Below are 27,977 nucleotides of genomic sequence, written 5' to 3'. Positions count from 1 at the left end.
GAGGGTCTGTGAGCCCCCCCCATATATTAGCATTAAGCCCCGGGGTGGCAGTCCCTGGGGCTTGGGGGGCCTTAGAGCCCCCCTCCCATGATTTTTGAAACCCTGATGGGTGGCAGTTTCCGGGTCTGAGAGCCCCCCACCTATTTCAGAAAAGCCCCCGAGTGGCGGTCCGTGGGGCTGGGGGGCCCCTCTGGGCCCCCATTAAAATATGCATATTGCCTGTGGACTTGGCTCCGCCGGAGGCTAATTAAAAACAAAGGGGCAGATTTATGATGCCCTTGCGCCGCAATTGCGTCACTTTATTTGACGCAACTGTGGCGCAAACAATGCGCCCTATTTACAACATGACGCATCTAGGAGATGCGTCATGTTGTAAAGTCCTGCTCCATAAGGAGGCGTTCCTGCGCGGGGGGCGTTCCTGCGCAGGAACACCTCCTGAAAGTGGCTGAGTGAAATCTATGAGATTTCACTCAGTCACTTTCAGGCCAATGCTGCGTCAAAACCCTGTGCCTGCTTGAAGCAGGCGTAGGTCTTGATGCAGCATTGTGTAGATGGGGCACCCCGAGTCTTGCTGGAGCTGCGTCGCACTTGCACCACGGTGCGCCGCATTATAATCCTAGAATCCTGAAACCTACGAAGAAGAAGGATGGAAGAAGTCACACAGTAGAGGAGACTGTAGAGAAGAACTGATTTGGCCCCAACACTACTAACCTATGTTCAGTTTCCAGAGATCCTGCATCAAAAGTCAACTTTCCCTGCAGCCAGCGACCTCCAAAACCCCTGGGAGGACTGACTACGTTCAACAAAGACCAGACCAGAGCAGCTATGTTTAAAAGAAACTCCAAAGAATGACTCAAAGCCTGCTGAGGATGAAGAAACTCAGCACCTGGAACCACCACTGCATCTGTCACACTGCGGCCCCAGTCCAAGTGGCCCACTAGTTTTTACCCTAAGTGGATAGGGTATACCCAGACATGGGTCCTGTGCTTGCCACGACACCGGTTTCAAGATAGCATGGCTGATGAGGGGTGAAGCCCCGAAACCGGTCACAGGATGCTTGTTTTCCGGTCCACGGAGGACCTGGCAGTTCGTGCTGGGCTGGTCCCATGGGGAACAGGGTCAAGCCTGATTTGCATATGGCTGGGTCCGAACTGGAATGGCTTGGCAAGCAAAATAATGATGGATTATTCCCAGATCTGAGACTGGGGGAGAATGTTTGACAATTTTCAACATTCTGTCCATCATCTTTTTGTGTCGCATTTTGGCCCACCGGTCCCAGACAGGTCTATCAGTCCGAGTTCACTGTGGGTTGACCCCTCCAGGACTCCCCGACATCGCCTGCTGACTCTGCACGGAGACACGCCCAACTGCGAGTGGCCCAGTAATGTGAAATCTAACCTCAAACAGCATCCCAACATACCGCCGCCCTGGAGAAGAGTGCCGGAGTTGCACCTGTGCCCAAGCCCTCCAACTTACCTGCCCAGCTGTTCCTTCCTCCCGGAAGACTTCCTGGACTGAACCTGCAGACAAAATTGAAAGACGGCAACCTCCACAGGATTGCATTGGGCTCCCGACCCCTCCTAAGCACCCTGCACCCTTCCACCCTGCGCCGCTGGTGGTGTAGACTTGGTGCAACCTGGGACCTCCTTTGCCCTAACCTTAACCATAGTAGCTTGACTCCCAAGACTAAGTGGCCTGCCCGTGAGCAGCCCCTAACTCGAAATACCTCCTAGCGCCATTTGCTAAAATAGGGCTTCTGCACTCTGCACCTGGTCACCCTAGTGCCACTGGTGGTGCAACTCGAGTGCCTTCTTGTACCTTGGGGAACCTGGGTTCAAACCCTAAAAAGCTATTCTTGCAGGACATTTAGTAACATGCAAATCGATACTTACCTGTGTTTTTTAAGACCCACTGTGTGATACCTAGGCATATCACCTGAAGAGCAAAAGTAACTAAAACGTAATTTAAAAGTACCCTAAAGTAATTTCTATGTATTCTAAACTGTTTACAAGCAAATACAAACCTGAAACATTTCAATTTTAACCACAACTGCATTTACATGTAAAGGTCTGCATTTGAAAGTATCTTTCACTTGCTTGTGTCAAGTCCTGCTTGGTATAAACATACGTATATCTTTTTTATTCTTACCTAATTGGTCTGGATTCTGTCTCTGAGTGTGTGCCATCAGCCTTGATCAAATGAATACAATAAATGCTTCACACACCCTTCTGATAAGCCTAACTGCTTGACCACATTACCACAAAGAGAGCTATTAGTGATTATCTATTCTAGCCAATGCTATACCTTTGGGATCCACTGGACTATGTGCACACCATACCTTACTTTGGTATAGTATATACAGAGCAAGCTTCCTACAGTGGGCAACAAACAACTAGGACATATAGACACATTGTAAGTGATTTGACTTGGCAATTAGGATAGTACAAAGGGGAACTTTTCTAAGCAACCGAACATCCATCACAGGAAGAGAAATTATTATTCCAGAGGTATTATCTGTTCTCTGATGTGCTACTGACAGTCTAAAGGATGGATTCACAAGTGGGTCTAAGTGGGGGCAGGCATGGTCATTTCATGAGGCAGCTTTATTCTGTATCAGTTGAAGCACATTTAAGGTGCAAGGGTATCATCTTTGGGTTTGGACTGAAAATTGGACAGCAGTTCATTCCCCTTGTGAGACCTGAGATGTTTCCTGTCTCCAAGTGGAACCCGGTGGGTTGTTGTCAGTTGTTTGGCCCAGTCTCAAACATCAGGGGAGATGTATTAGAAATGGCATTTGGGTTTAGTGGTTACTCTAGGTTTTGCAGGGAACAGTAGAGAGTATTTCTGACCCATTTTATGCAATCTGCACTTTACCCCAGTGTAAGAGGTCTGCTCGCATTGCACCGCGATGGTATAGTCGGGAAATAGCATGATGCAGTTGTTATCAGTTTTCCAAGAAGTGACCTACATGGCTTCACGCTCTACTAAGTCCCGGTCTTTGTAATGAAGCAACTTGGCCACTATCATGCGGAGTGCAGAACTAGGTAAAGGTGACTGCCCTAGAATTATATGGGCTCTTTCTTTCAAGATGAAAGCCATACGTTTATGAGTTGGCATAATACATTTAATGCATGCTTCAAGGTAAATTACAGGGTCTTGGCCTGTCGCCTCTAATAGTCAAACTATTGTTATGTTGCTTCTGTGGTCCCCACTCTCAGCATCTTCAGTTATGCCCACCAGGAAGTGTACTTGATCCATGAAATCCTGCTCTTGCCTTTGTGTCTCAAATTTTGTGGTTCTAAATCTTGAAGTGGGACACTCAATCAGCGAGCTTTTTGTGGTCATCACGCAAGAGATTGACTTCAATTGCCACTGCACCAATTTTGTTTTTGTGAGAGGACCTAGAGTTTTCCATAGCTGTTAAGATAGAGTCCAGTCTGATCCAGTTTGTTAGATATATCTGTTGAAGTGGTGAAGCATTGGCATCACAGCGGCTGTCAAACTGAAGGGCTGACCTGGCAGAGATAATGATTGAGATGTTGAGGTGAACCAAAGCCTGTCCATTGTTAGTTGTTGTGAGGGGAGCTAGTCAGTTAGATTGTGCAGACCCAATCCCAGTGGAAGGGAAGCTATTGCCCCAAATCAATTTTGGGTGACCACAAAGGAGGGGGCTACTTATTTCCTTGGGCACATGTCTGGGTTGGCACACAGGCTGTGCAAAAGGGAGAAAGGGTCTCTGTAGCTTGACTTTAAGAAATATGTGGCACTATGGAATTATTGCAGAAGGGCAAACAAGAATGACCAAAAAAGTGGGCAGGATCATCCACAGAACTTTCAGCCCAATGGTTAGGCAGGAGTCAGAGGTCATCCCCACCACTAGCTAGTGCCAGCTATAAATGTGGAAGATCAAGACACCCTCTTAAACCACTTTCTGGACCTGCATTGAGCTTCACTGCAGCAGCAAATCCGTTTAAGCAATCCCTTGGGTGAGAAAGAATCCGAGCCAGTGGAGCCCCCTTTGGCTACAGTTTGCCTCCTTGTCTCACTAGAGATAGCTAGATTTCCCAGACTATGGGTCTGATCTAAATCTTGGCAGAAGGATTACTCCATCACAACGTGATGGATATCCCGCCTGCCAATATATAAATCCCATAGGATATAATAGGATTTATATGTCGGCGGACGGTTATCAGTTACCATTGTGACGGAGTAACCCATCCGCCAAGATCTAAATCAGGCTCTAATTCCAATGGCAGAAATCTTGACCAGGCAAAGAGGCTTAAAATATCTGACTGACACAACAACATCCAAGGGCACAAAATTAGATTTGTAACAATCCACATTCACAGTAGAAGCGTGATTAGGACTTCACTCAGCCTGGGCAGAAAGGTGCCTGCGTATGCACTAGGGCCATCTGATGCATCAAGGCTCGTCGCAATCCAGAGAGCCCCAGATTATTCAGGTCAGGTCAAAAAGTCTTTATTTTCGATATTTCGTCATAAAAGACATACTACACGAATCAACTGTAAAAAAAAATCAGCACATAAAACAACCAGTTGGAGTGTGTACGTTACCCTACAGTGCAAATTCGCAAATATGATTATGATTGTGTACTATGGATAAAACAATAAATTAATATACATTAAGAACAAGATAAAAATAGCATTAAATCGCAAAATACAAGACCTCATTTACAATAAAAAACCTGTATAAAAAGACATTTATAATACAACATATCGTTCCTTAGTACATCAGACAAGTGCCCAATCTGGCATATTAGGGTGCATTTAATAAAGGATTAATCAACCTTAACCGCAGGATCCAGGCCCAACTAGTAAACTTAGCAACCCCAATTACCACCAATAATGAGGTGTCGGTCTTTAGAATTCTGCTAGCTGTCTTCGCCGAACGTGTACCCAATGTCCTACAGACTGGGCGTAACCACTTATGTCTAAGAGCATGGTACACAGGGCAGACGAGGAGGAAGTGATCAACTGTTTCTTCCGACTCTGTACACAATGGGCAGTTTCCATTCCCACTATTGGCCCAGGACTTAGTTAGACCCCTGAGCGGTAATGTCCCTACCCTAAGCTGATGGAATAGCTTGCGATCCAGATGCCTAGTAATTACATTCCAGTAGTCTTCAAGGCGACAGACATCCTTCACCAACACGCCCAGATGATTCATTATTCAACAAAATATAACCTCTTTAGTGCCTATTGCAACAGAGCAGTGTCAACAGGGATAGATGGTGTTCAACAACCATGATAACGCTTGAATGTTTAGGGCATTGGTAGTGTAGTTTTAGGCTCACTTGGGTGCCATCTTGGCTGTGGTAGCCTCTCAACCCTGATGTGGTTCTGACCATGGCGTGCAACATTCGGGTACCTTTCTTTTGGATAATTAATATGCTGTCCGTAGTTGCAGATGTGATCAATTTAGATTTTTCCATACCTGGATGTCAGCCTAAGACTTTGAAAACAGTAATCAGTGAGGAAACTATAGCCTGTATATAACAGAGTTGCTCTGTTGTTAAAAGGCTTATATCATTGTGATTTCACTACTTTTATTCTATGAAATTGTAATTGGCTTCCAGTGAGGTTTTTCATTGAATTTGGTTTGGCCACTAAAGCCTTGATAGCTATATTGGATTTTAGTCCTAAAAGCACACACATTTGAAGCTCTGAGTGAATGACACCCATACACGAAGACGTGTTTAGTTACACTGTCTCATTTCTGATGCCCAACACTAGCTGACTGACTAGCTGTAAATAGTTTAAATGTTCTCCCAGCAGATCTTCTCTTAAGTTTCACATAGAATCGAAACTTGGACTGTAAATCGCAGCCTTGAACATCTCTCCATCCTGGTACATGATGAACAGAAGCCTCTTTAGACCATTAATTATCCATGTTCACTGCTAAGTTCTTCCCTTCAGGGCCCACTAACAACAGTCTAATACAAACAATAAGCCTTTCTCTAGCTAACAAGAAGCATGATAATGCACCTGTAAATTGAAAGAATATGCTGGCTAAGTGAAATGCATTTCAATTGAGTCCTGTAGTCAGGCTAAGTTAGCTTCAGAAATTAATATGAACTTTGAATAAATGATTATACATTCATTAGTATAACTTGAGGAATAAATGTAAAGCATGAATAAAGAGTACATAAGTATACGTTTAAACTGCACATTAGCACAATAGTATATAAATCTCTAATCCCTATGATGGTTACATTTCATTAATACAAACACGTTAATGAAGTTGAGGCACAAAATAAGTATATTGTCAGATAAGAGTATTGCATAACTATGACGTATAAGGGTGGTGTCTAAATTACACTGGTCCAGCATTCATAAAAGGCATTTGTATAACAGTGCATGATATTAGATCCAGTGACACAGAGAACATTTCAGGTTGGAGGGAGAATGAAGGAGACTGAAAGTGAAAAATATGCAGGGATCCAGAAAATATGTGTATTATCAGAGGCAAGGTCAGAATGTAGCGAGAAAGTACAATGCCTACGACTCTTCAGCTGGAGAGGATACACGGATAAACAGTACTGTAAAGGAGACACATCAGGACACTTAATAGCCTGGCTGACAGGCACATATGACACAGGAAATTCCATTACTGTGTTGAAATCTTCTTCAGGCCAAATAGCCACACACAAGCACAGAATTATCAAACTCATGTAAGCTAATTAATAACAACGGTATGAAGCTCCCCCAATTGTCCAATGGATTGAATACGAGCTTGTACAGGTGGCAAGGTGATAGGTAAGCTCACGCCTTTGCAAGTAGAGGAACTAGACACTCCCCTAATAATAGATAAAGTCCTCCAAGCAGTGAGCGATCCAGGCATAAGGAGGGCCACAAGATGCAATGGGCTTCCCACCCAATTTTAATTAATATTTTACCCCTCCCTGGCCCTGAGACTTTTAAAGGATTGGCTTTATCACCATCACTAGGGTAACACAAAATTATGCCCTCCCCACTCCTCCCCTGCAGAATTTGTAGAGTAGCCCCTGAGTCTCCAATATCTCACGGTTACTCATTGGCCCTGAAAGAGTTTGGGGGCCCATGAAGGGTTGCCCTCTATCCCCCCACCCACCATGCCGTAACAGATGCAGTTGCCTTCTTACGCCCCTGGTCACTACTTGTTCTTGAGATATTTCTTGCATTGTTGGGAACTAATATATCTGGTATTAAGAAACTCGTAGACTGTTCTCAGGTATAATTGTAATGAAAATGTATTTTTGTGCTTCGTCCAAGTTATGTGGCAAATAAATGACAAATGCAATGCAAGTGATACGCTCAGAAACTACCTTCTTTCTAGACATTCATTGCGCTGTTTCATTTCCTAGAGTATAGAACTAAATTCATAAAAAAGTGCAAGAATGTATTAGTGAAAATAGACTAAACCAAACACACGTACGTACTTTGTAAGTTTGCTTTACAGGGCTTCAGTTCTTGTTTTTTTTGTGTTGTGTGTGACCTGACATGGGATTGTTTTCATTGGTAGATAGCAGTGGCGACCAGTCTGCTGTTTTCCCGGTAGGGGCGGGTTGCAGCAGGCTAACAGGTAGAAACATGTCGATGCCATGAGTATCTGCTGGTATTCTTGGAGATTTACAGTTAGGTCAAACGTATCCTACCCAGAGCTTTAAATGGAAAAAAATAAGTGCAGGTACTCACCAAAAGGAGCAGTGGGCAGAGCATAGGGTGGGGCTAAGGGGGAACAAGGGGCGGGGTTAGCTTTTTGACCGTGCCAAGTTTGTATGCACGAAATCTGCATGCATTGTTTGAATGTGGGATGTATCTGTCCATTAGTTATCTCACTAATAACTATATATATGGCACTCACTAATAAGTGTTTATTTCTATCCAAAGAAACTTTTCTTTTTTTAGCAACTTTAAAATAAGTACTGATTTAAAAACAGCAGGTTCTAAATATATGCTGTCTTGTTTGCAGTCATGTCCTTGCTGCAGGTTCATAACTCACTAAGCTAAAATAGGAATCAGCGATTATGGTAACAAGATCCCTTCCTATTTAACCCCTCCGACGCTTGTGACGGAACCGTTCCGTCACGCCCCTCGGGTGGGCTGTGCTGGTGACGGAACGGTTCCGTCACGGCCCGCTCGCCGCGCCTGCTCGGCGCTGATTTTGCGCCTGTGCAGCGCCTTCTATTGAGCGGGCGGGCCCGTGACGTAACCGTTTCGTCACAAGCACAGCTCACCCGAGGGGCGTGACAGAGCGGTTCCGTCACCAGCGCGGGAGCGCCGCGCGCCCCCCCGCCCCTTAGCACTGCGGCAGAATAGCCGCCGCAGTGAGAGGGTTAAACATGCAAGAAAGCAATTCAGATGCATGGTGACTGTGAAAGCATTCCCGTATGTTCTTTTGTTATGTCCTGAATAGTGCCTCCTGCCACCACCCAATAAATTTTACAGCCCCCTCTTAACCCCACTGTGAAAGATCTATGGATAAGCAAATGACTCTGCAGACAGACACCCGTGACAGTCGGATGGTGGAGGGATGGGGGAGGGCATGCCCCGTATTCAAAGGGACTCGGGGCGAATCTATGACGATACACAGCATGCCATTACTGCGCATGTTTTTAGTGCGATGTTATTACATTGCAAATGGCATTAGTACGCATAATATTACTACGCTTACCATTACTTCGCAAGCACGACCCCCTACACTACATATAAACCAAAACACTACCCTAAACCCTAATACTCTACCCCAGTATGACCCCTTGACCCCCACTCCTGTCCCTACCCTCCAACACTACCCAGCATGACCCACATACACTACTCTAAACCCTAAAACACTAACCCACACTACACATACACCACATCACTACCCTAAACCTGTTATATTTAGCTTTGATGACTTCCCTGCTGCCCAGCTGGTGTGGGTCTTGGAATGCCTGATGTCATCATAGAATCTTGGGTGCCTGGCTGGTGTGTGTACTGGCAGCAAGCACTGGGACTTGTTTGTACTTTGGTGAGGTCAGGATGGTAGTGTATGTGTTGTTAGGTAATTTAATAGTTTCTGGTGGTTTGTGGCCAATGCACTTTATTTTAGGGTGGTGAGTGCCCTACAGTAGTGAATTGGTGGGGTGGAGAGTTTCCCAGTGCTGTGTGTTTTGGCGTGGTAAGTGTCTCATTTTATTTGTGCAGTAGTTGGTGTTGACTGCAGTAGTGTGGTTTATTTCTGCACAAATTTTGGGTGATTAGTGCCCTACGGTGGTGAGTTTGTGGGGTGGTTAGTACCCCAGTACTTGTTTTTAGGGTGGATAGTGCCCTACGGTCGTGAGTGTCCCGTGCAGTTTGTTTTAGGGTGGTGAGTGCCCTATGGTGGTGAGTTTTGGGTGGTAAGTACCCTAGTGTTTGTTTTTAGGGTGGATAGTGCTCTACGGTCCCGAGTGTCCCGTGCAGTTTGTTTTAGGGTGGTGAGTGCCCTATGGTGGTGAGTTTTGGGTGGTAAGTACCCTAGTGTTTCTTTTTAGGGTGGATAGTGCCCTACGGTCGTGAATGTCTTGTGCAGTTTGTTTTAGGGTGGTGAGTGCCCTATGGTGATGAGTTTTGGGGTGGTGAGTGCCTTGTGCAGTTTGTTTGGGGGTGATCAGTGCCCTATGTGGTGAGTTTTTATTTTTGGGGTGGTGAGTGCCTCATGAATTTCGGTTTGTGTGATTAGTGTTTTTATTCTGTTTTTTTCCCTGAGGGAGGGGGGTGGGCTATGTAAATGTTGAAGTATGCTTAAATTGGGAGTTAACGTCTTTCTCTTTTGAGTGCAATGTAAATGTTTTTTTTAGTGCAATGTAAATGTTTTCTTTTCACAATGCATGGTATATTTTCAGTGTATATTTTTATTGTGTTCACATTTCCTTCTTCTACTTCTGAATTGTTGTTTTCCCAAGGAAGGGGGATATGTTATATTTAGCTTTGGTGACTTCCCGTCTGCCCAGCTGGTGTGGGTCTTGGAATGCCTGATGTCATCATAGAATCTTGGGTGCCTGCCTGGTGTGTGGCGTGGCAGTTGATGGCAGGCAGGCTGAGTGGCAGGGAGGCCACTCCTGGTGGGGTTATTGTCTTCTTAACTCTTTTACTTGAAACTGGAACTTGGAACTAACCTTTATTAAATCCAGCTTGTCTTATACCTGACTCAAGAACTTCTTTATGTACAACAAAACCCTAAAACACTACCCCCGGAACGACCCCCTACACTACACTTACACCACAACACTACACTCAAACCTTAAACACTACACATACCCTTAACGCTACCCTCAACCCTAAAACACTAACCCCAGCTCGACTCCTTACACTACACATACACCACAACACTTCACTCAACCCTTAAACTGTGCCCCCAGCAGGACCCCCTACACTACACACACTACATCCCCCTTACCTCACTCTCCTTGTGGTTCCTCTCTTCTCCTGGGACCTTCCTCACATCGTCTCCGAGGGGTGGTGCACGTCGCTGTGAGGAAACAGCCTCACTTTCCTTACAACAACATGGATCGTTTTCTTTTAAAGCATACCATTACTTTGCATGCGTAGTAACAACACTTGCGATGTAACAACTCGCGTATTAATGGTTAGCGTTGTAACATCGCAAGAGTAGTAATGCTTGCGAAGTAATGGTATGCGCAGTAGCAGCCGCGCACTAAAGGCTGTTTACCACTGGGGGCACAAAGTCTGCGATGGAATGTTCAGTTCTAAAAAGCAGGGCACTACCTTAATCATAACTTTTTTTATTCAGCACTTTATACCATATTTTTAACGTTTCTATGTGAAGTATATATCTGGTACCATATTAATGGCTCCTTTGTAGTTAATGCAAGAATAGTGCATAGCTATTACCCCACTGAAGAGAACCTATCCTGCAAGTATCAGTACTTCTAGGTTTTGGGGATACCGAGCATAGGAGTGAGAAATAGGGAATGCCATTCCATACAGGAATTAGTGTTTCCACAAGGATTTCCACGCGGTATTTGCTATTTTTCATCTGTCTCTCCCTTGTATTCTTCACCTGCTTTAATCAGGCAAAATGTCCTGGGTTAAAATATAAGGCATACGCATTACTCATAATCCCAACCGGAAATATGACCATCCTTGGAAAGCGGCCCTCTATGTACTGTCTCACCATCATGAGAAGGATGAAAGGCTGAGCTGTCTGGTGAGGATTCATATTCTTGACCTGCTGATCACTGCAGATATCGGTGGCGATTGTTTAATTAACTGGACCAACTTTCCAGCAACAACTTATTGGTCATGCTGCTGACAGCTTGGGATCACCAGAAACAAGAACCGGGCAACATACTCGGAGCGTTGATTGGACGAAAGCCTTCATCACAATGCCCAACGATGTGGTTTGCTTAAAATATTGATATAATGATAACTACATTGATTCATTTCATGCTTCATACTTTCTGAAAGCGCCCCAGGGCATCTGTGGATCACTGAAACCATGTGAGGTGAGCACAAAATGTTTATTTAGCAGCAGAAAATGTGCCCCTCTGCAACACTGAGCAACAGCAGTTAGTGCTGATCATACATATTATGGCACGAGAAACAATGGCCTTTGAGACTCTAGTGTTAAGTAAAATAACCACCACAAGCAACACTGTGCCATGAAATAACTGACACCTGCAATACCTTGTGGAGTAGTAACTACCCCTGGTATTCTTGTGCTAGGCAATTATGCACCTCAGAATGCGACGGCTTGAAAAATGACCCTTGGCATTTGAAGCTAGAACTTTCTCTAGAATCCTGCATATCTTGAAATCTGCACTCATTGACCTTTCTCTCCGCTGACGCTAGAATTCCTAGAATCTGTGTAAAAAACAGCATATAAAGACAACATGATAATATTCTGTCGAATAACGAGACGAGGAATAAGCCATCATCAGGCAGCTGGCATAGCGAATACACGGACAGCATAGCAAGAAAACACTCTACATGAATATAATAACCGCTTTAATAGGTAATGTAGTAAGTGAATACAACATGATACACAAATAGACGGTCCTACACTGACTTGACAGCCATGTCGGCATGCCATCACCAGCCGTCACACTAGATCTATTAGGTGCTTGCTTTGCTGCAGGGACTCATTTTCTGAAGAAAAGATGCACATATGTTGTTCCCTTGACGACTGCACTGATTTGAAGAAAAATGTTATCAAAAGAATCAGAAATAACCTGCATGTTTATGGGCTGTTGTAGTGTGGTTCGATGAGTGCCTGGACCCGTAGGCAATTTGAAAAATGTGACTAGAGGCCATATGGCACCTACTATAGCCTTAGAGCCCGACCTAGCGGGCTATACCGCCAAGTAATGCTTGCTCGAGCAGTAAAGGCCTGAGCCGAAGGCTAGGAGGGCTCTAAGGCTATTCGAACATTCCGCCCCTAGAGGGCAAAATGCTCTAATTAGTAAAGACAAATGCCCGCTGGAGCCCGAGGGGGTTTAAATCCCCTCCGGCTCTGAGAGGCCTTTGTTCACAGCAGCAGCAGCTGTGAAAGGAAAACAACATTGAAAGGTTGCTCTCCGGGCTTGTACTAGCCATTAGAAGCCCGGCGCACTCCATTGACTACAATGGAGTACTCAACACTCCAATGTTCCAATAGGCCTTCAGCCCATGTTCCATTCTAACAGTGGAAACTCTTCTTTGTCCAGCGATTGATCTGTTTCTGAGCACTCTGTGATATTCAGCCCTCACTTGCCTTATTCTGCAGGCGGATGCAAACATGGATAGCTTCAGTGTGCATTTAAAAATGTGCGCAAGAATGTACAGGGTCTGCCATTGGTGTCATCACCACACAGGTGACGACTGTATGTGTAAATCAATCTGGGATGTGCCACAGAGAAAGCAGGTGTTGATTAGATTAGTGACACTTGATGCATGCTACTTACTGGACATGGTTCCCGGGGTATATTGGAGGCTTTTATTTTCTTGCCAAATTTGACCCGACTCACTGTCGTTCACCCATCTTCCTTACCCTAGCAAGCAAAAGATCTCATAATGCAATTGGTGATCCTAGGCAGGGTGGGTGGAAGGAGGGCCTTCCACCTGTTTAACTGACTTATTTTACATCTACATTGTCTGTCATGATGTACCTTATGGCTTCTGCTGCTTTACAAATGATCTCGACATATGGAAATCATGCAAAGGCTATTATTTACAGTAATTGGTCAAACCAACCCAGTCATCTATAATGTATGGAAAGGCCAACAATACAAAATCTTCTTGATTCTCATTAGTACACTGTAGTCAATGAGGAGCTGAGATAGATGACATTTGTTACTCAAGGTAGAGCATTTCTTCATAACTGGTTTTCATTTAATATATGCTTTATTGCTGGAAATATATATTTTGCCCTTGTAATACATTCAAACTCTACCGCGTGGGGCATCATTACCAGTCATGATTTTATCAAGATTTGGCCATTACCAGAACTTACTCCCCGAACCACGAGTACATGTTATGCGGGGCAACAAAACTTTTTTCTACAGTGCATAAAAAATCCTGGTTAAATGTGTGTGGGGGAAAAGGGACCGGAATGGTAAAAAAACATGCTGGACTTGGCATGGAAACGCAAATTGTTGCAGTTATTTTCAGTTCCAGTGTCTAATGCTGTGGTAATGCGCGACTGTGACGCACTTCGCTTCATGGTGTCTGGAAGTCCAGCTGTGGTATCACCCTATCAGAATTTAGGATGATCTTAGAATGAGCCTCTTAGTATTGCATACCACCTTCCACAAAGGGCTCTCTTATTGTTAATTTACGTCCTGTCTCGCCTTCTCAGAAGAACATCAAGTTATTTAGGTGCTAAATAATCTAACGCTTGAATATTGATTCTGACAAATAACTTCGGGTGTGTCCTCTTCTTTTACAGACCAAGACTCTTTGAAAGGACATAAATTGGTATACAAACGGTCAAAGGATGAATATGCATATCGGAATATTCAAAACTGGAAGCAAATAGTGGAATTCACAGTGTGCATTGATTTGTATCGAACTATTAATAGCGCCAATTGGACAGTCTTCAGCTACGATGCATTTGAAACAAAGGGGACAGATTTTGTATTGGCAGGAGCATATGATACTCTCTCTCTCCATCATCTCGGCAACTATTCCAGTTTTGGGAGCCGTTTGCCAATTAACATGTGGCACAGCGTGTGCTGTACGTGGAATAGTACAGAGATGAACGTATTTATAAATGGAAACTCAACATTTAGGCAACATTTTCCTTCTCGCGTCCTAAAGGGCGATGGTACCTTAGTTCTTGGACTTAACCACACCAATAATGGGTCAACAGCCAACGGAAATAACCACATCGTTCTCCACATTCAAACTGGCTTCGAGGGCAGCTTGTACTACTTTCAAATGTGGAACAATACACATACCTCCAATGTGCTAAATACCTGTTCAGAAGGTAATGTGGTAAGCTGGCACACTTCCTCATGGAGAATTGTGATGTCGCCAGTAGAAGATCAGCACTTGCGCTGCGGTAAGTTCTATCTCTTGAGCCATATTTCTTTGTCCTACACTGTACTGCTAATTTTGGGATTGACAATAAAGTTTCCCTATAAAATCTCAGTATTTAGAGGGATATAGATTTAGAGGACACATTGAAAAAAGGAGAGATTCAATCAAATTGTGTTGTATGTTATGTGTGGTGTACGCAATGCTCAACACAGCTTGAGGGCCATTTAAAAGTGTCATGAGGGTGAGTGGTGGTGGTGGGGGTTTACGCTGAGCCAACACAGCACATCTGATGCTAGTAGCTGTACACATTCAGTAGCAGATGGGGTCAACCCATGGCATCAAAAACTAAAGCTGAGTCAGAACAGATGTGATTTGTCTTTTTCTCAATTTCATCAAACCTCCTATGGATAAAAAAGAAAGTGGAAAGCTGTGAATTTCTTTGGTTTCATCCATATAACACTTGATTTTGATTCTCGCGGGGAGACTGCAGAAACGTTTTGGGTGTCTCACTGGCTAGTAAATGCACTGTTAATTTGATGAAATACAGGGGCTCTTTATTGTGTATGACCTTATACACAAGGCAAAGGAGCTGACAGGCGATTAATGGGGTCCCATCCTCCATGGTGCCACCCATTTAGGACAAGGCTTGTTATAATTATCATATATGGTTTTTCTTTTTAGGTGTTCTCTCCCTTAAGTCATATATGCGTTGCTTATTTAGCTATAAAATTGAAAATAAAATACACATTGATTCATGATAGTTTGCAATGTAATGTGCTAATCAAGTCTGCTTGAATATAATCATGTTATTCTGTATGAATCAAGTGTTCTGTTCAAGTGAATGTTTATGCATTGATTAATGTTTCTGGGAAACTGATAACTTCCTTTCTTGTTTAGTATTTTTAATCAATAAGCACAGTTTCACAGAATGTAAGTAAGTTAAAGGGTGTCAAGGCGTTTTCTGCCAATTGTTCATTCTGAATGGCTCATCAATGATCAGATACACTACTAAGGATAGAGTTTGATAAGATAGAGAGGAACTTTGTGTCAAAGACAGAGGCCATACAGAATCGTATTACTTTTCCTTGCCGAAGGCTACCTGGAGGCACACTTAGGACCTTATTATGATATTCGGCGGCCCTGGAGCGGCCAGCACTTCATCCCTTCGCTCCAGGAAATCTGAAATTCACCGCTGCTCCTCTGCCAGTTTTACAAGTATTTTCGTGGTCTGGCCGGCAGGCTGTGTGGCGGTTCCGTGGTGATGCTGTTTAAAGGCTCATTGCGAACCTTAAACAACACCACCGCACCACTGCTAGTGCACAGTCCTGCATGGGAAGGAATGCACCTGTTCCCGCATTCATTCCCGTGCAGGAACTGGGGGTGCATAACTCCAGGGGGGCACAAAAAGTTATCCCCGGCAGTCAAAGTCAGGACTTCACGGCAGTCGGCATCAAGGATGACCTTAACGTTAAGGTCATCCTTGATGTCAACTGTCGTGAAGTCCTGACTTTGACTGCGGGGATAACTTTTTTGGAAATTTGAAGAATCAAAAACTATCTTACGACGATTGAACAAAGCACAATCATCCTTAAAATAGCCTGGATATTTAAAAACAGAAACACCAGAAACCATTATAGAAACTTACCTCTACACAGGGGGAGACCAACAAATGCACACTTGGACTTCTCTGTGAACGGTCACAACCGTAGATTTACTGTACTGTCCTGAGGAAGGTCTTACAGATTTACTCTATTGAAGACCGAAACGTCGACCATAGAGTCCCTCTCCCTTTTCATTTGATTAATTTACATTGATGATTTTTCTATTATGATGTGATAGTGGTCATCTTTTCTGATTATTTATGAACTGGACTCTCTCTACAAATGAAGTATAACTTGATTACACAATTCTTTATTTAATTTGTTCAATACTGTGTCTTCACCAGTAATTGTTGATTTGTACCCTATTTTGACTTTATGACTTTTTTTCAAAAGATTTACTACTCCGTGTCTCTTTGATCTGCTTTTCTGATTATTCATAGGTTTAAAATAGTCGATTGCTTTTGACTATATTGACCTTGAAAAGAAATCGTTACAGTTTCTGATTAATCAGATAGTATTATAAAAGAATTGTAATACTGAATCCTAAACTGGAATAACTCCCCCTGTACGCACTATTAACCTTTTACAGTTTAGACAAGCCCGAGCCCGCAAGGGTATATTGGGTCTTCCCACTTTCTATTCTCCTCATCAGTGCAGCACCACCTCGGCAAAAATGCTGAACCACCTCTGCATCAGCACAGCACTATCTCCTCAGTGCACCACAAACTTAGCACCAGCGCAGCACCTCATCAACATCAGCACAGCATCATGTGAGCATTAGCACAGCACAATCTCCACATCAGTGCACCACCACCAGCACAGCCCCACCTCAGCAGCTACTCTGGACCCATGCAGTGTCACTTACCCATTAGTGCAGCACCACCTCCGCATTAGCACAGCATCATGCACAGGATCCCTGAGGCGGAAGCCGGGGAAGCTCTCTTTGATTTTTAAAATTGTAAATAATACTTGTGCCACTTATTTGTGCTGAAGGAATCGTTTTTAAAATACCTCTGTTGCCACAATTGTGTCGCACTTGCCCCTACGCGGCTCACGCTTCCCTCTCACTGCCCCAGCCGAGTTACGGGCTACAGTCAGGTGGGGGGTCGCCATCTTGGATGAGGAGTAGGTTGGCAGACTAGTGCTCTCCCCTTCCGCCAATCCCTAGTATAAAAGACGCGCTGTGACATTCACGTGTAACTCACATGCACAGGATCCCTGAGGCGGAAGCCGGGGAAGCTCTCTTTGTTTTTTTAAATTGTAAATAATACTTGCGCCACTTATTTTTGCTGAAGGAATCGTTTTTAAAATACCTCTGTTGCCACTATTGTGCCGCACTTGCCCCTACGCTTCTCACGCTTCCCTCTCACCGCCGCAGCCGAGTTACGGGCTACAGTCAGGTGGGGGGTCGCCATCTTGGACGAGGAGTGGGGTGGCAGACTAGTGCTCACCCCTCCCGCCAATCCCTAGTATAAATGGTCACCCCTACCAGGAAGTGCAGCCAAAGGCAAGCCCGTCTGTGCCCGTCCACGCCAGAACAGGCCATGGGCCAAGGTATCATATGCCTTCAACATTACCCCTCATTACCTACACACAAGATATGCTTCTCCAGTTCAGGTCCACTACCTCCGCACTGTGCCTTCACTCGATCTCCCTAGAAGATCGACAAACAAATTGCTGTTACTGCTCATATAGCTTAAAAAACCCCACTTCGCCAAAGAAGCAGTGGGCCAAGATAGCCCTACTCAACGGTAGATCTTTACCCAAACACAGTACAGAAATTAACCTATTTCTACAGGAAACAGAACTAGAGGTGCTGTTTCTAACAGAAACGTGGCTTACCACTGCTTCGGACCCCGATATAGTCCAAGCACTGCCATCAGGATACTTAATTAAACGCCACGACAGACCCTCAGGGAAAGGGGGAGGAGCCGCGATCATTTATAAAAATCATCTGTCCCGCCGTTTAATGTTATGTTATGTTATGTATTTGTTTAAGCGCAAACAGCTGACCCAGCAACGAGGCGTCCCGGCGCTAGGAACCACAGAAACTACTGAGGGGTCGGGGGGGAGAAAGAAGATGGCCTAGGACAATGGGAACAGATGGGTTTTAATGGCCTTTCGGAAAGCGGACAGGTTATCCAGGGAACAAATGTTAAATGGCAAGGAGTTCCAAAGTTTTGCTCCCAGCACTTTGAAGGATCGGCCGCCAATACGGCAGAGCTTAGTCCGAGGAATTGTCACAAGGTGTTGACCTAAGGAGCGCAAATTGCGTTGAGGGGCATAAGGTACTAAGAGCGGGGGTAGAAGTTTGGGACATTCTGATTTAAGGATTTTAAAAGCAATGGTGAGGGTCTGAAATTGAATACGAGATTCAATAGGTAACCAATGAAGTCTTTGAATCGTAGCTCTGACGGAACACCTGCTGGGGAGGCCCACCACAGCTCTCGCCGCTGAGTTCTGCACCCGTTGCAGCCACGCTATCTCTGCTTTATTGGCGCCTAGAAATAGGACACTAGCATAGTCCAACCACGATAGAATGATGGATTGAACAATAAGCTGACGAGTTTTGGAATCAAAGAAACCGAGTATCGGGTTGAGGCTCCTCAGCAGGCCCACACATGTAGCTGCCACTTTCTTTGTGTGGGTCTGAAAACTGAGCGAGGAGTCCAGCCAGACGCCCAGGTTTTTCACCAGAGATTTTGGTGGAGGAATGGGGCCAAGCAGGGGGGGCCACTAGTGTTCACTCCAATAGCTGGAGTTTTTTCCAAGGAGCAGCACCTCCGTTTTACCTGCGTTCAGCTGCAGGCAGTTGTCTGTCATCCACCGGGCAACTGCAGCCAGGCCATCCCTAAATCTCGTGGCCCGAGATGGAGGGGCCCTCAGTGAGAGTGATGACCAGCTGTGTGTCGTCAGCGTACGACACCAGCATGAGGTCCCACTCTTTGGCCTCTGCCGAAAGAGGCTGCACATAAAGATTAAAAAGGGATGGACTGAGTGCAGAGCCCTGGGAAACTCCTTGGCCGATGGGGTGGGAGCGGGAGATAAATGGAGGGGCTGAGACTCGGAAGGATCTGTCCTTCAAAAATGAACAGAACCAATCAAGGGCAAGACCAATGATCCCTATTGCCTTGAGGCATTTTAGCAGGATGTCATGGGAGAACGTTTCAAAGGCTGCGCTGAGATCAAGTAGAATCAGCGCAGCACTCTGACCGGCATCGAGTATATTCCGGAGTCGTTCAGTGGTGGACAGAAGGGCAGATTCGGTACTATGTCCTGGCCTGAACCCGTTCTGAGATGGGTCCAAGATGTTGTTTTGGACCATGTGGTGGGACAGCACATTATTTACATGTGCTTCAGCTAGTTTCGACACCCATGGAAGCAGCGAGATGGGTCTAAAATTTTCTGGCTTTGTGGGTTATAAAGTAGGCTTTTTGATAATGGGGAGACCCATGCTTGTTTCCAGAAAATAGGGACCTCAGCCGAGGAGAAGGAAAGATTAAGTATCGTGACCAAGGAAGGGATAAAAAAATCTAAAGATTCTAGAAATTGGGCCGGCCTCATGGAGTCTGTTGGAGAGCCAGACTTAACCTTCCTACAAAGTTTGGCTAGGTCGTCATGAGAGATTTCAGGTATGAATGACAGCCTAGTGCCATTGATGAATGGATTTGGGGGATTAGGCAGGTCAGGAAGGTGCTGCGTGAAGGCACTGTAAATTTTCCTCACCTTTTCTATAAAGAAAACAGCAAGATCCTCGCACTGCTGTGTAGAGGTAATGCAGGTAGCTGGATTACTACTGTTCTGTAGTTCTTGCACCAATTTAAAAATTGTTTTCGTGGGATTTGTGCTGGAATTAATTTCTTTCGCGTAAAAGGACGCGCGTGCAGCTTGGATGGCTTTGTGATAGAGTTTTAATTTGGACAGGTAATGAGCTTTATCCCTGTGTTTGTACCCCTTTCTCCAACTACGCTCAGCTATTTTACATTCTTTCCGCATGTTTTTCAGAGTTTCATTATCCCATGGGTTGGAAGGGGAGCTACGTCCTTTAGTCCATTTGGCTGGTATAAGGGTATCAAGTCCTTTTGTAATCCAGTCATGGAAAGCCGCATATAATATATTAATATCCTTATTTGTTTTGTGTTGGAATTCTCCTAGAATGGTGTGCAGGTCACCAGTTAGCAGTTTGTGCCATGGTCTCTTAAGACGGCGGATTGACACTTCTTTAGTGGACGATTCTCTTATCGTCATTTTGATTCTGATAAGGAAGTGATCAGTCCAGCCCATAGGTTTGGGTGGGTCAGCCCTGGCCTCCGGGATGTTGGTGAAGACGGGGTCTAGCAAATGTCCAGCGGAATGAGTGGTGGTATGAATTAATGGATTTAGTTGTAAGGCTGTGAGGTCCGCCAGAAGATTTTTGATGGTGGGATCTAGAGTGGAATCGAAGTGGAGATTAAGATCTCCCAGTATTGTGAAGTTAGCTGAAGTCCCTACTAAGGCGTTAGCCACCTCTAGGAGTGCCTCGATAAACTTAGAAGGGGATCTCGGGGGTCGATAGATATAGAGCCCAGACAGGGCAAAGTGGGGCCCCGTGGTGATCTTGAAACGAGCACTTTCACAGCCCCTGATGTCTTCCTTTGTAAAAGAGCAGGTATATAGCTTTCTATAGATGACTGCTATCCCACCCCCTCTAGAGTCTCTATTGATGGTCTTCATAGAGAAGCCTTCTGGCAACGTGAGGCTCGGGACACTGGTCAGATCGTCATGGAGCCAGGTTTCGCATAAAAATAGAATACCAGGATTCTCGTTAGTTAAGATAGTGTTAACTTCAAGGTAGTGCTTTATGAGTGACCTAACATTCAACTGGAGGACCGTGAGGGAGGTGTATTTTTGCACCGTAGATCTGTGTCCAGGTAGGCAGGGTTTGGGTATAACAAAGTTACAGGATTTACATTTTAGGCATGTCTGTCCAAGGCAGCCTAATAGCTTGTCACATCTCTGGCCCGTATTTAGGGCGAGGAGGCGCTCCCTATCATAGTGGTGTAGGTTCCGTGGAGTTAGACCAGGGGGACAGGCGAGAGGCGATGACTTGGCGATGACGGGCGCAGACGGGCTTGCCATCGGCGCGCAAACGGTGCGCCCGCTGCGCTCGTCCGCTGCGCTTCCGCCAGATACACATGTTTTATACGAAGAGGGAAGGCGCTAGGGGATATGGCCTCGAAGGAGCGTAGCCTCGGTGCACGCTGGTAATGGCGGCAGCAAGTGTTGTTTTCGCGAGGTCCGCAGCAGCGTTAAGATCCGCTGCGCGGGTAGTCAAGGTGTAGGCTTCTGCCCCAGATGACAGCAGAGAGTGGGTGAGTTAAAAATGCAGTTTACACAAAATACGTGACTCTCAAGTGAATTTTTAAAAGTTAAGCAATTAGCACTCCCGGCTTCCGCCTCAGGAGTCAAGGTTCTAGGCAGACGCTAGCATTCAGCACCTTTTAAAGCTTGGGCGGTGGCGTGGCCTCGAAGGGGCGTGGCCTCGGTGCACGCCGGTAATGGCGGCAGCAAGTGTTGTTTTCGCGAGGTCCGCGGCAGCGTTAAGATCCGCTGCACGGGTAGTCAAGGTGTAGGCTTCTGCCCCAGATGACAGCAGAGAGTGGGTGAGTTAAAAATGCAGTTTACACAAAATATGTGACTCTCAAGTGAATTTTTAAAAGTTAAGCAATTAGCACTCCCGGCTTCTGCCTCAGGAGTCAAGGTTCTAGTAAGACGCTAGCATTCAGCACCTTTTAAAGCTTGGGCGGGAGGCGTGGCCTCGAAGGGGCGTGGCCTCGGTGCACGCGGGTAATGGCGGCAGCAAGTGTTGTTTTCGCGAGGTCCGCGGCAGCGTTACGATCCGCTGCGCGGGTAGTCAAGGTGTAGGCTTCTGCCCCAGAAGACAGCAGAGAGTGGGTGAGTTAAATATGCAGTTTACACAAAATACGTGACTCTCAAGTGAATTTTTAAAAGTTAAGCAATTAGCACTCCCGGCTTCCGCCTCAGGAGTCAAGGTTCATCATGATTGAGGATTGCGAAAATATTCATTTCTCTATCCAACTCTCCCAGTTAAAATCATTTTCTGGCATCCTTGTCTATCTTCCGCCAGGACCTCAAGGACAGTTCTGTAACTCCCTAGTGGAAGTCACCATCTCCTCCGCCTGCCTATTTCCCAACTTCACTGTCCTAGGAGACCTAAATATCCATTTTGATGATCCGTCAGTAGCGGAAGATCTTATGGCAGATCTATCCTCCTATAATCTTCACTTGAAAAACCATCAGCCCACTCACATTAAGGGCCATCTCTTGGACCCCATTTTCTCGAATGCTCCTGAACTGGTTGCTGACGAGCCCCTTCCCATCCCTTGGTCGGATCACCACATAATTACCTTCAAATATCAAATGAGCATCGAAACCTTAGGTAGACCCCCCCCTCAGGCACCATCCCGCCCTTGGCCCAACTTAGACACTGTAGCCTGGACGTGCAAACTCGCAGCCACTGCCCCAGTTCTCGACCCATACTCTGTGTTAGCGGATCAACAACTCCATATCTGGATCGAAAAATCCCTTGACTCAGTCCTGCCCAACAAACTTCTCCCCAGTAAGAAAGGTTCATTTAAATCTCCTTGGTATGCACCTGAGCTGCGCGAGCTAAGGAAAAACTGTAAAAAGCTTGAACGCTTATGGAGAAAGGACTGGGCCACAAAGAGCAAAGATGCATACAAAGCAGCCATGAAGTGCTACAAAGCCAGTATAAAAAACACCCAAGCTACCTTCGTTGAAAGAAAAATACTAGCGGCAGCTAACTCCTCTAAAGAAACCTACTGTATCATTCGCTTTGTGATGAAAGTCCCTGAACCACAGCCTATTGCTGATCCCTCAGGCTTTAGATGTAATCAGTTAGCCGAGTTTTTCTTCTCTAAAGTTAATAACATCTTTAAAACTCTTCCCCCCTCAACAACCTCCCAGACTTGCCCCCCTCCCCTATGACATCCGATGCCGCCTGTCTTGACGCCTTCACCCAGGTAACCACAGAGAGATTCCTAGCCGCTCTAAACTCAGTGAAGAGCGGAGCTCCAACTGACCCTGCCCCTATGAACAAACTAAAATTGGTAGCCCCCACGGTGATTCCCCTCCTCACCAACTTAATCAATTCCTCCCTTAACCAAGGTATAGTCCCCCCTAACTGGAAAAGGGCCACTGTCCGAGCGCTGTTGAAAAAACCCCACTTCGACCCCTCAGATCTGGCCAATTTCAGACTGATCTTGCTTCTCCCCGGCATTAGCAAGGTGGCTGAAAAAATTGTTAATCAACAGCTCTCCTCCTTTCTGGAGTCCAATAACCTCCTGCGGCTCTTCCAAGACAGGGTTCAGACCAGGGCAGGGCAAAGACCCCGCCCTTATAGCTGTGATCGAAGAAGCAAGAACCATCTTGGATACAGGGGGATCAGTGGCAGTGATCCTCCTGAACCTAAGCGCTGCATTCGACAGAGTGGACCATACCATCCTTATCCACCGGCTCAACAGAATAGGAGTCAGGGGCACCGCCCTGACCTGGATTCAATCCTTTTTGGAGTTTAGAACTTTCGAGGTGGCGGACGGGCATGCTCATTCTAGAGCATTACCCCTCCAGTGTGGGTTCCCCCGGGGCTCCTCCCTGAGCTCCACACTTTTTAATGTGTATATGTCTCAGTTGGAAGACATCGTGACACCTTTTGGCATAAAGGTAGTCATGTACGCCGACGACACCCAACTGGTCGTCTCCCTAAACCAGTCAGCCCAATGCTTGGATAACCTTGCCACATGCCTTCAGAACATCTCAAAATGAATGAGCGATTCACGCCTCAAACTCAATGGGGAGAAAACGAGATGTTACTACTTGGAGACCCATGTAAACTCCCTACCACTCTCTCATGGCTGCCCTGCATGGGTACACTCCCCACCCCCAAAAAAGAAATCAAGAGCCTAGGCACCTGGATTGACCAGGATCTTAACTTTAAAGTCCAAGCGAGGAAAACTGCCGGAACATGCTTCGGCCTTATGCGGGCAGCTTGGAAAATCCTTCCCCTAATCCCTCCCCAGTTTAGAAAACTCTTCACCCAAGGCCTAATCATCTCAAGACTGGATTATGGAATTGCCCTGTACCTAGCTGCCCCAAAATCGGTCACTAACAAACTGCAACATGTCCAGAATGCAGCAGCCAGGCTTCTCACCGGGACTAAGCCCAGATGCTCAGCTAGACCTGCTCTCTCGTCTCTACACTGGCTCCCAGTGCAAGAAAGAATCGTCATTAAGACCCTCTGTATCTCGCACAAAATACTTCATGGTAGAGGTCCCCCCATACTGAGACCACTTATCAAAGCTAATAGACAATTGAGATCAAGCACCCTCTCATTGGCCCGGGTCCCCAGAATAAAAAGAGCACGAGCTGGGGGACGCTTTTTTCATACAATGCTCCAAAGCTATGGAACACCCTTCCCCTCACTATTCGAAGGGAAACCAACCTATTGGCCTTCCGTAAACTACTAAAAACTTGGCTCTTCCCCTGAACTTTCTTCTCCCTGGATCGAGCATAATGAGCAACAGCGCTGGGACGCCCACGGGTAACTACGCGCTTTAGAAATCCGACTCAAATTCAAATTCAAATCACCTCAGCACAGCCCCAACTCCACATCACTCAGAAAAACCACAACATCACTCAGCACCACCTCAGTATCACTCGGCACCCCCTCAGCATCAACACAGCACCACCTCCTCATCAGTATATCACAAACTCAGCATTGATGCAGCACCACCTCCACATTAGCACAGCACCATAGCCACATCAGTGCACCACCACCTCAGCACAACACCACATCAGCATCACTTAGCATCAACTGAGCACTAGCTCAGCACCACCTGAGCACCAGTGCAGCAACACTACCTCAGCATGACCACCTCAGTACAGGGGCAGCACCAACTCAGCATTAGCACAGCACCATCTCCGCATCAGTGTACCACCAGCACATCACCACCAAAGCAGCCCCACCTCAGAAGCAACTCAGCACCAATACAGCACCACTTCAAGATCAGCGCAGCATCACCTCAGCACAGCACCAACTCAACATCACTCAGCACCACCTGAGCACCAGTGCAGCACCACCACCTTAGCATGAACCAGCACCTCAGCATCACTTGGCATCACCTCATCATCACCTCAGCATCGACTCTTCACCAGTTCAGTACCAACTAAGCTTCAGCGCAGCAGCACCTCAGCGCCAATGCATCACAACGTAAACATCAGCAAAGCACCATTTCTCCATCAGTGCACCACCAGCATCAGAAGAGCATCACCTCAGCACAGCACCAACTTGGCATCACTTAGCACCACCTAAGCACCAGCTCAGCACCACCACCTCAGCATCACTCAGCTCCATATCAGTAACACTCTGTATCACCTCCACACCAGTACACACTACCTCAGCATCACTCTGCACCACCTGAGTATCATTAAGCATCACATCTGCACCAGCACACCACCACCTCAGCCCCACTTTAGCATTACTTAGCACCACCTCAGTGTGACCTAAAATCTGGCATTTGCTGATTCTCTCCTAGTTCCAGTCCACTGCTAGTGTTGTAATTCAGATACTATTTCTCAATCTCCACCCTCATATTGTTTATGTACCTCCATTCATAACAAAGAAAGCTAAGATAAACAAGCATTACAACAGGCAGGAAGAGGTTGACATCATTGCAAAGACAACAAAACTAGAAGACAGTTTTTGTTAATTCTCCTTTTTAATAGAGTCATACAATTGCACATAATGTCTTCTTTAAACTCTACTACAGAACACCACACAACACAAGATACCATTCCACATACTTACACTCCATAACACACAGTCCCACTCCACATAATTCCAATACACTCAAAAAACACAATGACTATCCACATAATACAACTGCTCATCATACCACTTAATTCCACTAAACAAATCCACACCACACAGTTTCACAACTAACAAGTCCAATCCAACCCACATAATTGGTACACACTGCATACACCCACTTCAATTTATAACACATATTTAAGAGACATTTATAATGCAGTAGCTCCAACTCTTTTCTTTTTTAAACATGCAGATCTGATGCTCAGCTTCTACCTATTTGTACTTTTCCATCACCAAAAATGCAAATCTATACACACAGTTCCATGCCACACAATTCAGCTCCACACATTTCCAATCCACACACATAATTTAACACCAAATCACATAATACAATTCAATAACACAATTATATAGCACACCACATACAACCAATCCACACCAGATAATTACACATCGTGCCACAAAATTCAACAGCACAACACATAAATAAACTGAACTGCTTATTACTCCACAACACACAATCCCACTCCACAAAATGCCACTACACTGAACGCCACATAATTGCTAACCATATATTTCCACAGCACACCATGCCACACACTGCCACTATACACATCCACTCTACACCACAGACTTCCACACCACACAATTACACAACTAACTAATCTAACCCATATAGTTCCTCTACACCCCACACACATACACTCCATAACACATAAGTAAAATACATTGCCATTTACAATGCCAATAGCTCCAACTCAAACTAATGTGAGACCGTTAGAATTACCAATGCTTGTTATAATAGTTACTATTAATACTGTTTGAACTAGGGAGAGGGAAAAAAGGTTCTTTGTAGTAGCTCAAGTAGTGTTAGGTAGGTTCTGGGATAGTTGCAGTCCAACTGGCTTTCTGTCTTGGGTTGGCACATTGACAATGTACTTAGTGACAGGGGGTACTTCTAGGCAGTGTCTGAAAGGTTTAGAAAATGTATCATGCCTTTGAATATCTGGGAAATGGGTGAGTCTCAGGGTCTCATCACAATATTCTGTGGGGAATGGGACATCATTTTATGCTACACCACTGGGACCTGATTTAGAGTTCGTAGTATTAGAAAGCCCTCCTAATTCCCCAAGTAGGAGTGTTGAACCTGGCCCTCTAAGCAGGGTCACCGCAAACCTTTTGCCATCACACTCGATTCATGGCTGAATTTCTAAGGACTCTGTGCACTTTAACAATGATAACATGGTAAGATTGGCTTAGACTAGTTTGGCCTATATTATGTACTTATAAGTTCTTTGTAGAGTAGTGTATACATAGATGTGTAAACTGCATGCTACTAAAGGGCCTGCAGCACATAGTGTGCCACCTACTTAAGAAGCCCCTTAAAACATGTCCCAGGTCTGCCATTGTAGCCTGAAAGCAATTTTAAGTTGCCAATTATAATTGGCAATATAACCCTTTTGCCAAGCCTTAAACTACCCTTATTTGCATATAAGTCACCCCTAAGGTAGGCCTAGTTACCCTATAGTGCAGGGTGCATTGTAAATAATAGGTTGGACATGTACTTTTAAGTTTGACATGTACTAGTAGTAAAACACTCCCAAATTAGTTTTTTGCTACTGTGATGCCTACCTGCCCCATAGGATAACATTGGATTGCCTTATTACATTTAATAATTGCTGACTTTTGATTGGAAACAGGTAAGCATATAATGTTTGGTGAAATTTTAATTAATAATCCTTTTTAATGGTAAAGTCGGATTTTAGATTGCAATTATGAAAATGCCACTTTTGGAAAGTTACTTAAGAAAGTGGGGCGGATTAACACCCCACTCTGGACTCACAGCATTTGAATGCATAACAAAGATGCCAATAAGTTACTCAAATTCATCACAAATGTTTATTTCTGTTTAAAAACTTCCATGTATTACGCTGCTAATGGTTTGTAGGTCACACGTTGGACACACTATGTTCACATAAACTCCTT

The 27,977-nt window shown here is 45.2% G+C and overlaps 1 protein-coding gene across 2 annotated transcripts in view; it reads left to right on the top strand.

The window, feature by feature from the left end:
- The window catches only part of ADGRG4 (adhesion G protein-coupled receptor G4), a 1,454,718-nt gene that overhangs the window by 200,284 nt on the left and 1,226,457 nt on the right, over positions 1-27,977 (top strand). For both annotated transcript variants that reach the window (XM_086918649.1, XM_086918650.1), the window contains exon 3: positions 13,909-14,523. In XM_086918649.1, the coding sequence (XP_086774775.1) occupies positions 13,909-14,523 (615 nt within the window). The remainder of the gene's footprint in view (positions 1-13,908; positions 14,524-27,977) is intronic.

This window comes from Lissotriton vulgaris, chromosome 4_1 (assembly GCF_964263255.1).
Source record: "Lissotriton vulgaris chromosome 4_1, aLisVul1.2, whole genome shotgun sequence".
Taxonomy (NCBI): domain Eukaryota; kingdom Metazoa; phylum Chordata; class Amphibia; order Caudata; family Salamandridae; genus Lissotriton; species Lissotriton vulgaris.
Note: the sequence above shows the minus strand (reverse complement) of the source record. Positions and strands in the feature narration are given on the sequence as shown.